The 18,169-nt window shown below is 26.4% G+C and overlaps 1 protein-coding gene across 1 annotated transcript; it reads left to right on the plus strand.

Annotated features, from left to right (window-relative positions):
* The first annotated feature begins 16,995 nt into the window (after window positions 1-16,995).
* On the plus strand, window positions 16,996-17,966 carry LOC145829093 (uncharacterized). Its single transcript, XM_082936825.1, has one exon. The coding sequence runs from the start codon at window positions 17,014-17,016 to the stop codon at window positions 17,719-17,721; it is 708 nt and encodes a 235-aa protein (XP_082792951.1). The 5' UTR covers window positions 16,996-17,013; the 3' UTR covers window positions 17,722-17,966.
* The last annotated feature ends 203 nt before the right edge of the window (window positions 17,967-18,169 follow it).

Genomic DNA, 18,169 nt, shown 5'->3' on the forward strand with positions numbered 1-18,169 from the left:
CTTTAAAAAAGTCTGTAACAAAATTAATAGTTTGTTTAAATTACTAGACTAATTTTCTTTTATATGCATCAGAATTTTAGTATTTGATAATTAATACTAATTAAGTTTAAAATACAAATTTTTTAAGAAGTGATCCATCGGATCCAAGATCGAGACCCGGTTCTGGATACGGCTGGATCCAACCATTTTTTGCTCTGATCCGGATCGGCCGGATCTTGATTTTAAAAATTCGGATCTTAAATTGCTTAAATGTATTTAATTGGACAGGATCAAGTATCTTTACATATTTCTAAAATAGTTAAAAAAAGTAAGTTATTTATAAAAGTGTTTCAGTTTCCATCTAATTACACTGTTTGTGTGTTATACACTTTAAATTTATATCAAACTAATCAATAGACTAAACTAAATAATGTTGTTATCGAAAAGAAACTTGACAAAGATTTTGTAATGCATTCTAGCAAAATGATATTTTTGGTTTAGAATGGTTGTTTAAAAGGTTTTAAATCAGGGTTTCCCAAAGTGGGCGATATCGCCCCCCTGAAGGCGATTTTAGTAATTTGGTGGGCGATAATTAGTAAGGGGGCGAAAGGGTGGGCGATAACTAGTAAGGGGGCGAAAAGGGGGCGATTTTAATATTTTGGGCTGTCATAAAATTTTTACTTTATATCTTGCTATTTTACTAATTTTAACTTGCTATTAAATATTTGACCCTGAGGTAAAACTTAAACAAAAAAGTTTATTGTGTTTATGTAAAATATAGTGATAACAATCAAGTACTTATGATTCCTACTTTCAAGTAAAATACACAATTTCATCCATATATTTTCTTTTTTAACAACAACATAGATCATAGACGATCGGAATTCCTCTCCCTATTTTTTAACCTGAAATATATGTAATTTAGTATCATAAATGGTTTGTAAAAGTCTATGTATTCTATATTAACTAAACCTCATGATACTTCCAATTGTTTTTTGAAAAGTCATTAAGTTAGACCAGGGTTTCCCAAACTCATTTACTATATCGCCCCCTTTTCAGAAATTTGAAAAATAATCGCCCCCCACGATTTTAAAAAGTAGTTTTTCTCTTGAGTACAAACTTTTGAGCCTAAAAATTTGTGTTCGATATGTAATTTAGTCTGGTATTTCTTATGCACGCACTTTTGGGCTGTGTTTAAAGTAGTTTACAGAGCTTGGGATATTAAGTTACAGTTGTTTTCTTATAAGCCCAGTAAAGTGTATTAAATTATTTAAATTTTAAAAAGCATTGTTTAATCAGTAATCAATCCTGATTAAATATAAACTGTTTTGAAACTAATGAAACTTTTAGGGTTGTGGTGGACAACTTTTGTAGTCAGCATTTCATGTTTACTAAAAAATCTTTTCTTGTTTCAACTCGTTAAAAAATTGTAATTGCAGGCTGCATAATTTAAAAAAAAATAACATAGAGAAGATTAAAAAGCTCGAGCATAATTGTAATAAAATTATTTACTATTATTGTGATCTAGGAAATACTAAAGTAACTGAAAACCAAATCGAAAGTGTATTTCAAAATCATAAACATCAAAAAACTTAATTTTGTTTATTTTGCACAAGTAGTTTTCAAGTTACTTAGCGGGTCGAAATTTGATTCGATCTGGACCGTACGCTACCCATCTGAAATCTTAACTGAAACCTGAAATTATAATAATTTCTCATTTAACGAATTTCAGACATTTAGTAGTGAATACTAAGTAACTTATTTAAGCCGCACAAAATACTTAAATTATTTTATAAATAGGCATGTTCTAAAATTAAATACCAGAGATTAAAAAACTATAAAAGAATGAACAGATTATTTTACACATAGTAAAATAAATATTAAAACACCATTGCTGATCTAGTTTTAGGAAGTTTGACCGACTGGCTTATTATCTCATGAAAAGTGGTTTTATCAATAGCTTCTGTTAATGCACTAAAATTATTAATTTCAATGCTAAGATGTATTATAAGCAAGTTAGCTGTAAAATTAATAATTTAATTTTAAACTATATTTTTTGTAGTAGAATACCATTAAATAGTATTTGACTTGGAATAACCTTTAGGAAACTAAACCTTAATTTTAACTTTTTTTTTTATTCAAATGTTTTCCAGTCAGTTCTGGGAACAGAAATTAATCAATTAAAAAATTCTTTTAATTATGTTTAAACTTTGTTTTGTCACTGTAGCAGTCTTTTTGATGGCTTATTTAAAACTGTTTAATTTTATTTTTTCTCTAGTTATTAGCCTATAATAGTTTACCAGAAGAAAATAGTGAAAAACTAAAAGCTATTGTTGAAGTATTAAATTAAACAACATATTCTAATTGCTAATATACTAAAAAATAAGATAAAACAAAAACAGTTGTATTAATAGTTTAAAATTATTTAATATGTAGATTTTCTAACAATGATAAATCAAGTTAGAAAATAAATTTGAGTTTAACAATCTTTTAAATAAAAAATTTGAAGTCATTTCAAATAGAGACATCAAATCTATACTCTTTTAAAGCCAAAAAATAATTTTTGAAATAAAAACTTTAATGGTTATCAATTTTTTTTTGTACAGATTAAACAAGTAATGACAAAATATGTCAAATAAATTTCTTTCAAACAAATACTTTAACCACTATGCTATAAAAACTTTTAGTGTAATGTAAATCGACAAATATAAACTACAAAATTAACCAGGTCAAAACAAAGCTATTAACATATTTAAAACATAAACCATTTTATAAATACAGTAGACTTCCTCTTCAGTTCACACTTTGAACAAAATCAAAAAGTTTAAACTCAAAAATTGTTACCATTTTTTATACAAAATGATAAATTTAAATATTTTATATGCAATAACGTTAAAAATAAACATGAAATCAAGTAAAACATAAAACAAACATTTATAAAAAAAAAAGATCTATATAAGCTATTAAATATTGTGTATTTTTTGCTTTATTAATACTTAGTTAGTAATAGACTATATTTAAGTTAAATTTAAGAAAATATAAATTTAAACTTTTTTTTTGGTTAAAAAGTGCGAACTCAAGAGGAAGTCTACCGTAATTAATATTTATTAGGAATTATGCAAACCTATTATAAAATGAATAACTTAGAATAATTTTTAATATAAAAAGACTACTTAAATACAATACAAACTAGGTTTAATAAGAAGTATTTTAAAAGATCAAATAAATAAATAAAACTTTCATAAAATAATGTCTGCTACTGAATTCTAATATAATGCGAAGGATGAGGTTCATGAATGCTTGCAAATTTTTCTAATCTGATTCTAAATCAGTCAAATAAAGCCTCAAGTCACCTCCTTTACAAATATCTAGATTAGATATTTTGCTCAAGATGTTGATAACTAAACTAAAAGCTTTCTCAACAACATAGCTAGAAGGAAAAACTATACACAACAATCTAAGTTCCTCTCAAATGATTGGATACTTTTGCCTTTGTTTTTGTTGAGTCCAAAAGCTTTCATATCGTTCTTGGGAAAAAAATCACTTTAAATTCAAGGCCAGTTTGTAAGTCTGAGAAGGTTTCCTGTGAGTCGTTTACTTCAAAAAGATCTGCCACGAAAAGGATCTATATTTTTATCTACATGATAGCTTTTATGTGTCAAATCGAACTTTTACTACTTAATATGTTGAAATTGTTAAAAATTCTAGATTTTAGATTTTTTTTTACTTTAATTGTCAAATTCCAGATTTTTCTAGGTAAATTAGCAACCATGTATAGTTTTATTTCTTAGTCTAACTTAATGACTTTTCAAAAAACAATTGGAAGTATCATGAGGTTTAGTTAATATAGAATACATAGACTTTTAATCTCTGGTATTTAATTTTAGAACATGCCTATTTATAAAATAATTTAAGTATTTTGTGCGGCTTAAATAAGTTACTTAGTATTCACTACTAAATGTCTGAAATTCGTTAAATGAGAAATTATTATAATTTCAGGTTTCAGTTAAGATTTCAGATGGGTAGCGTACGGTCCAGATCGAATCAAATTTCGACCCGCTAAGTAACTTGAAAACTACTTGTGCAAAATAAACAAAATTAAGTTTTTTGATGTTTATGATTTTGAAATACACTTTCGATTTGGTTTTCAGTTACTTTAGTATTTCCTAGATCACAATAATAGTAAATAATTTTATTACAATTATGCTCGAGCTTTTTAATCTTCTCTATGTTATTTTTTTTTTAAATTATGCAGCCTGCAATTACAATTTTTTAACGAGTTGAAACAAGAAAAGATTTTTTAGTAAACATGAAATGCTGACTACAAAAGTTGTCCACCACAACCCTAAAAGTTTCATTAGTTTCAAAACAGTTTATATTTAATCAGGATTGATTACTGATTAAACAATGTTTTTTAAAATTTAAATAATTTAATACACTTTACTGGGCTTATAAGAAAACAACTGTAACTTAATATCCCAAGCCCTGTAAACTACTTTAAACACAGCCCAAAAGTGCGTGCATAAGAAATACCAGACTAAATTACATATCGAACACAAATTTTTAGGCTCAAAAGTTTGTACTCAAGAGAAAAACTACTTTTTAAAATCGTGGGGGGCGATTATTTTTCAAATTTCTGAAAAGGGGGCGATATAGTAAATGAGTTTGGGAAACCCTGGTCTAACTTAATGACTTTTCAAAAAACAATTGGAAGTATCATGAGGTTTAGTTAATATAGAATACATAGACTTTTACAAACCATTTATGATACTAAATTACATATATTTCAGGTTAAAAAATAGGGAGAGGAATTCCGATCGTCTATGATCTATGTTGTTGTTAAAAAAGAAAATATATGGATGAAATTGTGTATTTTACTTGAAAGTAGGAATCATAAGTACTTGATTGTTATCACTATATTTTACATAAACACAATAAACTTTTTTGTTTAAGTTTTACCTCAGGGTCAAATATTTAATAGCAAGTTAAAATTAGTAAAATAGCAAGATATAAAGTAAAAATTTTATGACAGCCCAAAATATTAAAATCGCCCCCTTTTCGCCCCCTTACTAGTTATCGCCCACCCTTTCGCCCCCTTACTAATTATCGCCCACCAAATTACTAAAATCGCCTTCAGGGGGGCGATATCGCCCACTTTGGGAAACCCTGATTTAAAACCTTTTAAACAACCATTCTAAACCAAAAATATCATTTTGCTAGAATGCATTACAAAATCTTTGTCAAGTTTCTTTTCGATAACAACATTATTTAGTTTAGTCTATTGATTAGTTTGATATAAATTTAAAGTGTATAACACACAAACAGTGTAATTAGATGGAAACTGAAACACTTTTATAAATAACTTACTTTTTTTAACTATTTTAGAAATATGTAAAGATACTTGATCCTGTCCAATTAAATACATTTAAGCAATTTAAGATCCGAATTTTTAAAATCAAGATCCGGCCGATCCGGATCAGAGCAAAAAATGGTTGGATCCAGCCGTATCCAGAACCGGGTCTCGATCTTGGATCCGATGGATCACTTCTTAAAAAATTTGTATTTTAAACTTAATTAGTATTAATTATCAAATACTAAAATTCTGATGCATATAAAAGAAAATTAGTCTAGTAATTTAAACAAACTATTAATTTTGTTACAGACTTTTTTAAAGAACTTTTTAAACTAATTAATCTTATTTTATAAAGCTTTAAAATAAAACTATGTACAAAAATTAAAAAGAGGTTTTTTAGGATTAGAAACAAACTCTTTGACTACTTTTAAAAGCAATATATAAATATAGATCCGAAAAAAAATAATATAAGATATACATGATGCAAAAACATTCTGAATAAAACAAAAAAAAAGCTTGGTAAAACTTAGATAAATATCAAAGTAAAATCTTTTGTAATAGTGATAAATGGAAATTAGAAAGTCTTGTAGCGTTTCTTTTACAAATTAAATTTGATAATTGAAATTTTGCTATAGTTTGCAAGTTAAGGCTAAAATAAAACTCTTAATCGTAAGTAAACAATGTTATCAGTCAGAGAGCTAACTTAACTAGAAATAAAATATAAACAAATGCCAATAAAATCATATTTAATGAGTTAAAAATATCACTGATTCTAAAACACCTGGTGTAAATTTCAAACCTTGAATACTTATTTTTTGCTTTTCATAGTGGATCTTAGAATAGTCAGTTTTAATAACAAAAAAATTTGTGTTTGTAATTCAAGTTTAAAATAGCTTTAATTTCTTTAAGTTTACCTTTTGCGGGTAGTACATTGCCCATCCCTGCTTTAAGTAGTATATTTTCTATTAATTAAAGTAAATTACAATTAGCTGTTAACATTTTTTAACATTTATCAACACAAAAACTTCCAAAAGTTTCGAAAAGTATTTATAACTGATTTATTTTAATTGTTAATCGTTTTCTTTGTAAAATTATTTATGAACAACTAAAAACTAAGTTTCTTTCCAGTAAAACTATAAGTAACTAAAACTACAACCCTTAACTTTTTGTATAAGCAATCTTTTATCTGACTTATTTTAATTTAAATACTTTTTCAATCTACTTGCAAGTTTACATTATTGTACAACATGAAGTTTACTTACTTTATCTAATTTAAGTTAACGTTTGCTTTTCAAAGTTAAGTAATCTTCATTGTTTAGTTAAGACTGTTTTTAAGTAGTTAAAATCGTTTTATAGTTTAACAAAATAATAATGATTTTTAAGTAATTAAAATTTTAAACTGCTAACTTTTAGTTTGAACTCTAATTGTGTAGCTTAAAAACAAATTAAAGTTCTTTTTAAATATTTTAAAATGAAAAAAAAACAAATAACTATATAGAATTTAAAGTAAAAAGATTAATAACTGCACACCAGTCTTTGCAAAATACGTAGTAAATGATACTAGATAAAAAAAATTTACATTTTTGAATAAACTTTTACTTATTATATAGCAACTAAAACGAATTTTTTTATGCCTGTAAACCTACATAGTTACAATCTGTAAAAATTAAAATAACAGGATTTTTTTTTGCTTGGTTGGATTTTTATTTTTATCAGAATTTATTAAAAATAATAGACGTTTTGTTTTTATAAAGAATGAGCTTTAGTCTTTTTAAACTACTGAATCCGAATTTGGCCAAATCTCAGCTAGGATCCGGATATTCTAAAATTTTGAATTCAATCTGATCAGAATCTTGATTCTAGTAGATCACTAGTTTAAAGTAGTTTTATGTCTATTTATTTATTAAAATAGTTAAATTTGTATTTTATTAAGCTTAATCGGTCATTTATGATAATTTGTTTACAAAAATAAATAAATACAGCTATAAATTAAAAAAAAAATTAGCTAGAAATATTATACTAAAGATAACGTGTAAGATTACGAAAACTTTAATAGAAAAGTTTAGTTTACGCCCTAAAAGTACACGTAAAGTCTGATGTTAAGTTAAAAAAGACTTTCATTCTAAACAGATCAGTTTTTAATTTTAAGATAAGAAAATACTTCAACAACTACTTCATAAGACTTATATATCATATTGTTATAAAAATTAATGAGGAAAGAGAAAACTCTAGTTGGCCATTGATAAGCCATTGATAAGCAAGAAGATACAGTTTATTGAACGACAAAAAAAGACGCTCATTTAGTCCAAGGACCTGGTGTACGAAAAACCTTTCGGTTATCGAGTCGCACACGACGGATACTTTTTAAAGTCTTGTCAAGGACAGTTAAAATAAATAAATTAAAACATTTTGCACCAACAAAACCTCATTTTTTTAATAGTAATGTTGCTATCTATTCATATTTTCTGTTAAACAAGTTTAAGTTGCTCACCCGTTTGATTTAACTTAAACTGCGGTTTCTCGCGAATATTTATACCCTGAGATTTAGAAGAACGTCCGTGATTGTTGATAGTCGTGCAGTGCTTCTTGAATAATGACAAAATCATATCAGTTTCGGACACATTGCTACCAATAAACAAAGTATTACTAAACTCTGAATGTTGAATTCAATGAAGTCAATACAACCTTTTGATAGAATTCCAACAAATGGTATACAAGCAAAGTTTAACTCTTTTGTGAGTGTCTATCACAAATGAGTTACAATAAAAAAAAATCACACAAAATATAATTTTCTTTACACTTTAGATCAAGGTTTCCCAAAATTAAGGTTTCCTTTTGAAGAAATGAAAAGTTTCTTGCACAAGATTTCTCAAAAAACCACTCTTAAATACACTTAAAACCTTCTTTTGCTCTTTATTATCTAGAGTGAATTTCAAATTATGGCCTTGTGCCCACCTTACAACTTTTGGCCTCTAAATCTCGGAAATTTTCCTCTAGTATCAGTATAAGTTTCAAAGTTAATTAAATACACTACAACATATTATTGAAGTAAGAATAATCGTTTAAGTAGAGTTTAAACTTTTTTATAATTTTAATACAACAAAACAAACATTTTTTCTTAATTAAAATGTTTTGTGCAAAGATGTTCAAACTTTAGAAATGCTGATAAATGAACATTAACAGGGTTGCCACACACTCAAAGAATTCAGGGAAACTCAAGGAATTTTCAAGTTATAGAAAATCTCAGGGAATTTCGATTCTTTTCTTTAACTCAGGGATTTTTGGGTTTTTTCTAAAAATTTCAGGTAAATTTTAATTTTTTTTAAAAAAGAACAGAAAATTTTTTCTAGATCTAGAATGAGATTTAGTTAATCCAGTTTCAATATTTTGTTCAAAAAAGTTAATTTTTTTTATTTTTAAGTGCTTATTTAGAAATTTTTTATCCTTGCGGCTAGTTCTTCAATATTCTTAGAATTTACATTGTAATTTTTTAATAAATAATAAAAATTTTAATGATTTTTTATGAGCTTTAAAAAACAGATTTAAAGATAATTTTTTTGAACAAAAAAAATTTAGGCAATAGAACATTTTTAGGCAATTTTATCCTTTAAAGATAACACTAAAATTAGTTTTTGTTTTTTGATAATATTAATGTAGTAAACTAGTTTAAAAATTTTTTAATGAGGCCAGTGGGCTGCAGTTTGCCGACCCCTGCTCTAAACCAAGGTTTCCCAAATTTTTTTTCAAAAGGCCCCCTTTAAAGAAAGTAAAAAAAGCTATGGCCCCTTTCAACAAGATTTCTCAAAAACTACCATTAAAAACACCTAAGACCTTTTTTTGCTCTTCATCATCTACTCCAAAATATCTAGTGTAAGTTTCAAAGTATGACCTAGTGGCTCCCCCTTTTACAGCTTATGGCCCCCTACATTTCCCAATTATTTTCCATCATATTTAGTATAAGTTTCAAAACTATCATTAAAAGTGCAGTAGGGGTAGGGAGTACTTGGGTGATGTTTGCTAGACTTTTTTTTCTTTTCGATTTAGATGTGTTTTAGCATTATTAAGAAGAATTTGATATTGAAAAAACAAAAAAATTCCCCAAAAAAAAATTCCGAACCCAAAAATTGATTTTGACCCCAAAAATCACTTATTTTCATGATTTTTGACTTAAATAGTAATAAAATCACTTATACATGTCCTATACTTATAATTTTTATCTTAAATTAAAGTTTACAGTTATAGGCAAACATTTAAAGACATTTTAACTGTTTTTGTAACATTATGACGTCATAATCACACAAAATATGTAAATGTTGACTGTAAGGGTACATTTTATTAAAAAGAGCTAATTTATTCTGCTGTTGTGCTTTTACATTAGTGTAATGAACTAATGCTTGCATCATTCATTGTTGAACTCAAGAGAATATTTAGAGCTTGTTGCAGTTATGAGAAATGAAGTTTAAAATCAATGATGCAACTTTTTATCAGTTTTATTTTATCAGTGCAGTAAAACTGGCTAGTGCAACAAATCATCAATATATTAATTTTGAGTTTTAGATAAAAAGTTAAAGTTAAATTATATGTTATCTGCTTTAATTTATTTATTTTAAAAGTTTAATAGTTATTAAATTTTTTATAGTTTTATTACACACTAGATAGAAATTTATTTAATTTTTAGTTTATTGTTTAAGTGGTTTGAAAAGTATTAGATATCTACAAGATCTTCAAGTGTTTTATAGTTGACTCAAAAAATTTGATTACTTACTTCTTCGTTGCTTTTGTACTAAAGATTTATAAAGTTCACTATACTGTTAAAGATTAAAAAAACAGTTTTTGTTAATTTTTTACAGATGAATAATAGTAGTAATTTAAGTATAATTCTGGGAGATTGCCTACCAACAACTTATGATGTTGCTATTAACATTTTTAACATTTGTTCTAACCCAAAATCACAAAAGATGAAAAATTGTGTTAAGGCGTATGCAACAGCTCTCATTTTACAGTGGACCAAAGCATTTGGTGAAGAATATGTTCTAAAAATAAAACAAGTACAATCAAAGTTGTTAACTGTAGTAAATAATTACTTTAGACGTGCTTAGAACTTTTTTTTTTGCTCTTCTTCATCAACTCCAGTGTAAGTGTAATGTCTAATTTAAATTTCAATTTATGGCCTCATGGCCCCCTGTAGCCCCTTTACTGCTAATGCCCTCCCCCCATTTGGATCCTTTGCTGCTTACATCCCCCTAAATTTCTACAATGGCCCTCAAAGGGTTGATACAAGGTCACTTTAAGGGCATAGGGGGGGGGGGGGGGGTAAACACCATTTTTTGGTTTTTGATCTTATTTTATAAAGTGTTTACTAAGCTACAAGATGCTTTTTATAGATTTAAAAAATTCAAAATAATTTTTGAGATATAGCCGGTCAAAGTCAGAGGCAACAATAGGATCCTTATGGAAGGCGCAAACTAAAACATCAAATAACTAGAAATCACTAAAAATCTATCTCCTCCTACGTTTTTTAAGATAACTACCTCAAATTTTCAGGATATGTTCCTTGCAGTATTTAGAAAATTCTGTCGGAAGGAATTTAAAAAAATTAAAAAATAAAAATTTTATAACAAAAAAACAAAAAAAAAAACTAAAAAATTAGAGTGTTCTTTTATTCATAAAAAAATTATAAAATAAAGTATAATGTTTAAATTATTAGAAAATTTTATTTTTTATTTTTTAAAAAATTCCTTCCGACAGAATTTTCTAAATATATCAAGGAACATTTCCTGAAAGTTTGAGGTAGTTATCTCAAAAAACGTAGGAGAAGATAGATTTTTAGTGAAATAGTCTATTTTTGCCGTTTTAGTTTGCGCCTCCCATAAGGATCCTATTGTCGGCTTTGACTGGCTATATCTCAAAAACTATTTTGATTATTCTAAATCTGTAAAAAGCATCTTGTAGCTTAGTAATAACTATATAAAATAAGATCAAAAACCAAAAAAGGGTGTTTACCCCCCCTATGCCCTTAAATAGTTATAGTTATTTGTATTTATTAAAATTCCCAAAAACACCATTCGATAAAAAGATAAGTTTCCATGCATTATGTATAACCTCTTGATAGATAAACCTTTAGTGAGTACCTCTATGCGGGTGCGTATTTCTTAAAGAAAACCTTTATATACAACAGATAAATGTGTTATTAAAAATATAGTGTGTACCTTATGTAGATGTGTATTTTAAAGTGCGTACCTTATAGATGTATTTATTTTGTTAAACACCAGTCTTAAATTAAGGTTTAGAGCAGGGGTCAACAGGTTAAAAAGGAACGTTTATTATGTGCTTTAAAAAAAATATTTAAAAATAATTATTTTGGAAAAAAAAATTGGCAATAGATTATCCTTTAAAGATAACACTAAAACTTTATTTTTGTTTTTTGAGAATATTAAAAAATTAGACTAGTTGAAAATTTTTTTTAATGCGGTCCGCAGTTTGCCAACCCCTGGTTTAGAGCCTAAGTTATATAAATACAGTTTCAGTTCAATATTGGTGCAACATCATCCTAGTTAATTACCCAAAATTTTAACAAAGTGATCTCTGCCACCGGATTAAGCGACAATCAGTTGTTGACAAACACTTAAAACTATTACTATAACAAATACAAACTTTAAAACATTATCTTAACAAAAAAAAACTATATACTATTTTTTGTAGTTAAAACAAAAAAATATTTATAAATTATCTAATAAAAATAGAAGTTTCTTAATCTTATGTAGTACTAAAATGTAATCTAAACAAGTGAAAAAATAATTGTTTTTAATTAATTATAGCAAAAAAACTAAAATAAATTATAATAAAACAAATTATAGAATAGTAAGTGTTTACATATTCATACCAATAGGTCTTCACATGTTAGTTATCCTTATCAATAAACCATAACTAGCTAACAATATCAGTATAAATATACACAGTACTAACCTAACATAAATTGAGATAAACAAATAAAAAATATTAATAAAACACCCTAATAATTAAAAAGTTGGTGGCCCCTGCTTCAAACTTAAGTACAAACTGAATAGTGTGAACTTTTTTGTTTTTGCAAAACTCATTAAAATTGAGATATTTTTTGATATCTCAGGCTAGTTTTTAAAAGTTTAAATTACTTATTTCTGAGATATCTTTTATTTTTCTAGATATCAAGTTGACCTTTTATTATTATTATTATGATACTTTAGTTCGATTAGTAATAAATTTGAAGTTGTTGACATTACTACTTAATGCTTAAAGGTAATCTTATTTTTTAATTAAAAATCTAAGGTACTAGTTTTCTAACCATTTTAAGAAATTCAAAGAAACTTTTAAGATATAAAAGATCAAAGTTTAAGGGTTCAATAGATTCCTTATAATAGGCACAAGGTAAAAAGGCAAAAATTTGAGTTTTTTTTTAAATTTATCCTATAGTCTTTTAGCAATTGTTTTTAAACTTTCTTGGTATAATCTTTACTAATTTATATACAACTTATAGATTTTTCTCAAGTTTCTTGCTAATTATATTTTATTGACAAAATTTGATATATTTCTAAATTCATCAAATTTTTAATTTTTGTTTTTATATCCGCTTCTTCGTTCAAGTTATTTGTAATATTGAAAATCAAGAAAGAGATAGATTTCTAGAAAATCTTTCTAAATTATGAAAAACACTGACAAAAAACTTCAATTACATTTGTTTGCATGAAAATTTTTTCTATATAATTGATTATATCTCAAAAGTTTATCAAAATGTTTATAAAAATATATTATATTTAATACTTGAAGCTTTAAAATAAAATTCAATGTTAGTTTTTGTAAAAAAAAATATTTGACCCACAATATTTTATTAATTATTTATTTAAAAAAAAGTACTTCAACACTAATTTTAAGAGTGGCTTTTTTAACTGGAATTCCATACTTTTAAAAAATGTATAAAAACTAGAATTTGAACAAAAATCATAGAAATCCAGGAATGTAAAAAGATTTAATATGCACTTTGGCCTATTGAGTTACAATTAAAGTTCTAGCTTAAATTTAAGAGATAAAAACAAACTTATTAATTTAATTTTTTTTTATAAAACAATGTTTCATTCATTTAATCAATGAGATCCTTTATCAGTTATGATCTCAGTTATAATTAAAATTTCATTCAACTATACATTTCTGATTTTATTTGTAGTCGTCTAATAACAGGGTTGCCACATACTCAGAAAACTCTTGATACTTTTTGAAAATCTGGGGATAACTCAAGATATTTTGTTTTTTTTCTTAACTCAGGTTGATTCAGGATAGAATGTTGTTTTATAAAAAAGACAAAAAAGACAAGATAGTTTAAAGATCAAAAACATCTCAGGACAGAATAAGATTTAACTAATTTAGTAATAATTTTAAAAAACTTCTGATGACTCAGAACAGATTTTTTGACTTGAAGAGTGGCAACCCTGATAATAATTTTAATGCACATATTTCAACTTGTACTGGAGATGTATAAATCCTTAAGAAGTAACAAACTAAGTATGACAACTTTTGGAACAAGTAAAGTATACACAACATCATTTTTCCACAAGTAACATCTTTGCATACTTGATTCCAGCTCAATGACCAGGAAATTTTATTTTTCACCTAACTGGTAAAGTTAAGTTTAGGGATATTTAGTACTAATACTGCAACTTGCTTAATAAGAAACATTTTATTGGAAGAACAACCTTTTTATTAGAGTATCTTTTAAAATAATAGAGATTTAAGAATTAACAAAAAAAAATCCTTCATATTTAGCTCTGGGTTTTTTTAATACTTAGTTTTTAAGGAGTAGACATTTATGACAAAGTTTGTGGTACAAACAAATGGTTGGTATGTTTTTTAAAAGTTCAACTTAGCTTCACTTGCAAAATTTTATCTAACTAGTCTAAAAACTATATAATTTGCTTTATGATATTTCATTTTGTTATTCTTTAGTTTTAAGGGCATAGGGTGGGGGGTTAATCACTTTTTTCACTATTTATTTTGTTATATTTTAAGTAAGCTAAAAGTTGCTTTTTACAGATTTCAAATATTTAAAATAATTTTTGAGATATAGCCGGACAAAATCAGAGACTACAATAGATTCCTTATGGGAGGCGCAAACAAAAACAGCAAAAAAAGGCTATTTCACTAAAAATCTATCTTCTCATATGTTTTTTGAAATAATTACCTTAAACTTTCAGGAAACGTCTCTTGCAATATTTAGAAAATTCTGTCAGAACAAAATTAAAAAAAAAGCCTCTCATAATGGACCTATTGTGGTCTCCGACTACAACTGCCTATATCTCAAAAATTATTTTGAATTTTAAAAATCTGTAAAAAGCAACCTGTAGCTTGATTAAAACTCAATAAAATGAAACAAAATTGTGAAAAAGTTGATCTACATATATTAGCTATTACAAGTAAAAGTGTTGGATCTCTATTGCTTTGTTCTACAGTGTTTAAATGTATTTTTGTCTGATGCATATTACAAATCAATTTATAGTTTAAATCTACTTGAATACTTATTTTCTAACTTTAGTGTTTCATCAGTTAGCTTATTTGATGCTGCAGTATTTTTAATAATTGTTTGTACAAATGCTTGATAAACATGCTTTAAACTTTAAAAGTTGCATATCACATGAATTTGTGTCATTTTATAAACATGATAATATTGAAAACAAAATGTAATTAAGGGCATAGGGGGGTAAACACTCTTTTTTGGTTTTTGATCTTATTTTATATAGTTTTTACTAAGCTACAAGATGCATTTTACAGATTTAAAAAATTCAAAATAATTTTTGAGATATAGCCGGTCAAAGTCGGAGCCAACAATGGGTTCCTTATGGGAGGCGCAAACTAAAACGGCAAAAATAGACTATTTCACTAAAAATCTATCTTCTCCTATGTTTTTTGAGATAACTACCTCAAACTTTCAGGAAATGTTCCTTGATATATTTAGAAAATTCTGTTGTAAGGAATTCTTTAAAAAATAAAAAATGAAAATTTTATATAAAAAATAAACAAAAAAAACATTTTTTTTTTTGTTTTTTTTTTTTATTTATTTTTTTTTAAGTTTTTTAAATTCTGTTCCGACAGAATTTTTTAAATACTGCAAGGAACACTTCCTGAAAGTTTGAGGTAGATATCTCAAAAAACGTAGGAGGAGATAGATTTTTAGTGATTTCTTGTTATTTGCCGTTTTAGTTTGCGCCTTCCATAAGGAACCCATTGTTAGCTCCGACTTTGACCAGCTATATCTCAAAAATTATTTTGAATTTTTTAAATCTGTAAAAAGCATCTTGTAGCTTAGTAAAAACTATATAAAATAAGATCAAAAACCAAAAAAGAGTGTTTACCCCCCTATGCCCTTAAGCTTTTATTTTGATGGCTGTAATATAAACTATTAAAGTTAAAGAAGAAGATGCATCAAAACGCAACTGAAAATTTTTATAAAGTATATTTTATTTAATTTTTTTAATGTCTTTATAAATTATTAACCTGCAAAAAGAGTAAAAAAAACACTCACTTTAAAACATTTAAATCAATTCATAGAATTTAATAAAAGGTGTGACCATCCTGTTTAATAAACTTACAGCTGATAACAGGGATTCCACTGCGCTGGAAGACTTCGAAAAATCAATTTTACTTAAAAGTAGTAATCTACTGGATCTGGAGATCAAGTCTTTTTTGCTAACTATTGGATCTGGCAGTTTCAATTTATGCCATATAGTATAATTTGAATTTTTTTTCATAAAATAATTTAAAGCTTATAGAATAATCACATTTAGTACCAAAAGTACATTGAAAAGACATAGGATTTAAGCAAACTATCAAGAACTAAAAAATTAACAGTATTAATTTTAGATAATATTACAAATACTAATTGAATATGTTGTTAATGTTTGTAATTGTATATAAAACATTATGAAATTTAAAGTACACTTGTAGTAAGAAGTCACTTTAATATAGTCTTGATTAGTCAGTAACATTAGAAACAGTTTGTTGTAGGGTAAAGCAAAAAACTAAAATTTATAGAAATTATTTACTGATAAAGTAAATATTTAGAGTAATTATTTGCCAATTCACTCATTTATACTAGCAGTTTGATTCTGACAGATATATTTTAAAATTGATACATTTACTATACTATTTTAATAAATTTAGATGAATTTTTTGATTTTATTTTATACATGTTTCATACTGAATTTTTGATAAATCATGTGTTTTAGGTTTAAAATAATTTTTAAACATAACATTTAAAAATGAATCTAAATTTAACAAATAATATAATAAATATAAATCCTATATATTTTTTATAGTACTTTAAAAATGGAAAACAATTACCCTGGTCTTTTGCAAATCATGCAGAATACAGCAAAAACTGCACATTTTTATTAAAATGTTCATATATATTTTTTTATTTAGTTTTTTTTCACAAATAAGTTGTAAGTCAATACGCCAAATAATCTGTTAAAAACTGTACAAAATAGTTCTAAAGTTTTACTAATAAACTTATTAGATTACTTATTGCTTTAAAAAGTTGATGTTTGTTGCACTAAAATGCATTTGATTTATGGTTGAAAAAGCTTGTTCATATTAATTGTTAAAATCTATATAATTTTAAACTTATACTTTTCAGAAAGTATTATTATTGCAGCAAAATGCTGCGTAAATTAACCAAACCTGCACAAGCTCTCTACAAACAGCATGTAGCTGTGTTTCGTTTGTCAGGCAGAAGTGCAGCAACAGCTCCTGGTGGCCCTCCAGAATACTACAGCTTTGTATTGAGAGATCATGAGTTGGCTGAGCCACTGGATAATGAAGTTGAGTTGTCAGAAAGGGAAAGAGCATTGAGAGCTGCTAAATGGAACATGAGACCAGAAGATTACAAGCCAATGAATAACCCAGTTTTCAACGTTGGTGACTACCCTGATCTACCTCTGGAGTCAACAAGAGCAAGAGACGCCAGCCAAGATTGGGATGATCCGTTTTTGAAGCGTAATTGGGGTGAGCCTATGTTTTATTTTCTTGATGGCCATGATGCCGTTGTTGGTGATACAACTCCTGGTGTTGTAGACAACACCACCGTAAGAAAAAGACAGGTGTTTTGGTTCGTTCTTTTCTTTGGGTTTGCTTATGTAACTTATTACCACATTCCATGGTTGTTTTCGTTTGAAGCTCCCAAGAGCTATCCCGAAACAAGACCTAAAGACAAACTAGACACAGGAAAAGAGACCATGTTTGAGGTAGATACTGGCATAAATCCAAAGATGAAAGAGTTGAAACAAAATACCAACTACACATTTGACTCTAAGTACAAATGGGATCCAAACAAGTATGTTGTTCACCATGGTTCAACTGATCATTAGAACTACGTATTAACTGTAGTTTTCTAAATTCAATGAAGTTTTGTAACAAATATTTTGTTGTTTAATATAATACATCTATTAAAGCCAAATATATAAACTGAAAGTTTTAATGTTTTTAGTAACTATAAATTATATAAAAATATAAATTATCATGGTGTTATAGACTTAAAAAGAGTCTTATAGCTAATTACAACAGCCTATGTATTAACCGTATTTTTTAATTTTAATAAATTTTTGTACGAATGTTTTGTTATTTAAATATAATTTGATTTTAAAGGTTAAAATGTTAGTATTCTAAATTACATAATACTTTTAATTTATATCATGACGTCTTAGACTAAGCAACAATTTTTTAAATGATCCGAAATTTAGGTGATTAATACAAGAAAAAATATAGGTAAGTTAAGTAGAGATAAATAATAATGGTTGAAGTTTGGTCTCATTTATT

This window comes from Thalia democratica, chromosome 1, assembly GCF_965202585.1.
Source record: "Thalia democratica chromosome 1, ktThaDemo2.hap1.1, whole genome shotgun sequence".
Classification (NCBI taxonomy): Eukaryota; Metazoa; Chordata; class Thaliacea; order Salpida; family Salpidae; genus Thalia; species Thalia democratica.

Excerpts from the sequence above, each read along its gene's own strand:
- LOC145829093 (XM_082936825.1), top strand. The coding sequence starts at position 17,014 with ATGCTGCGTAAATTAACCAAACCTGCACAAGCTCTCTACAAACAGCAT.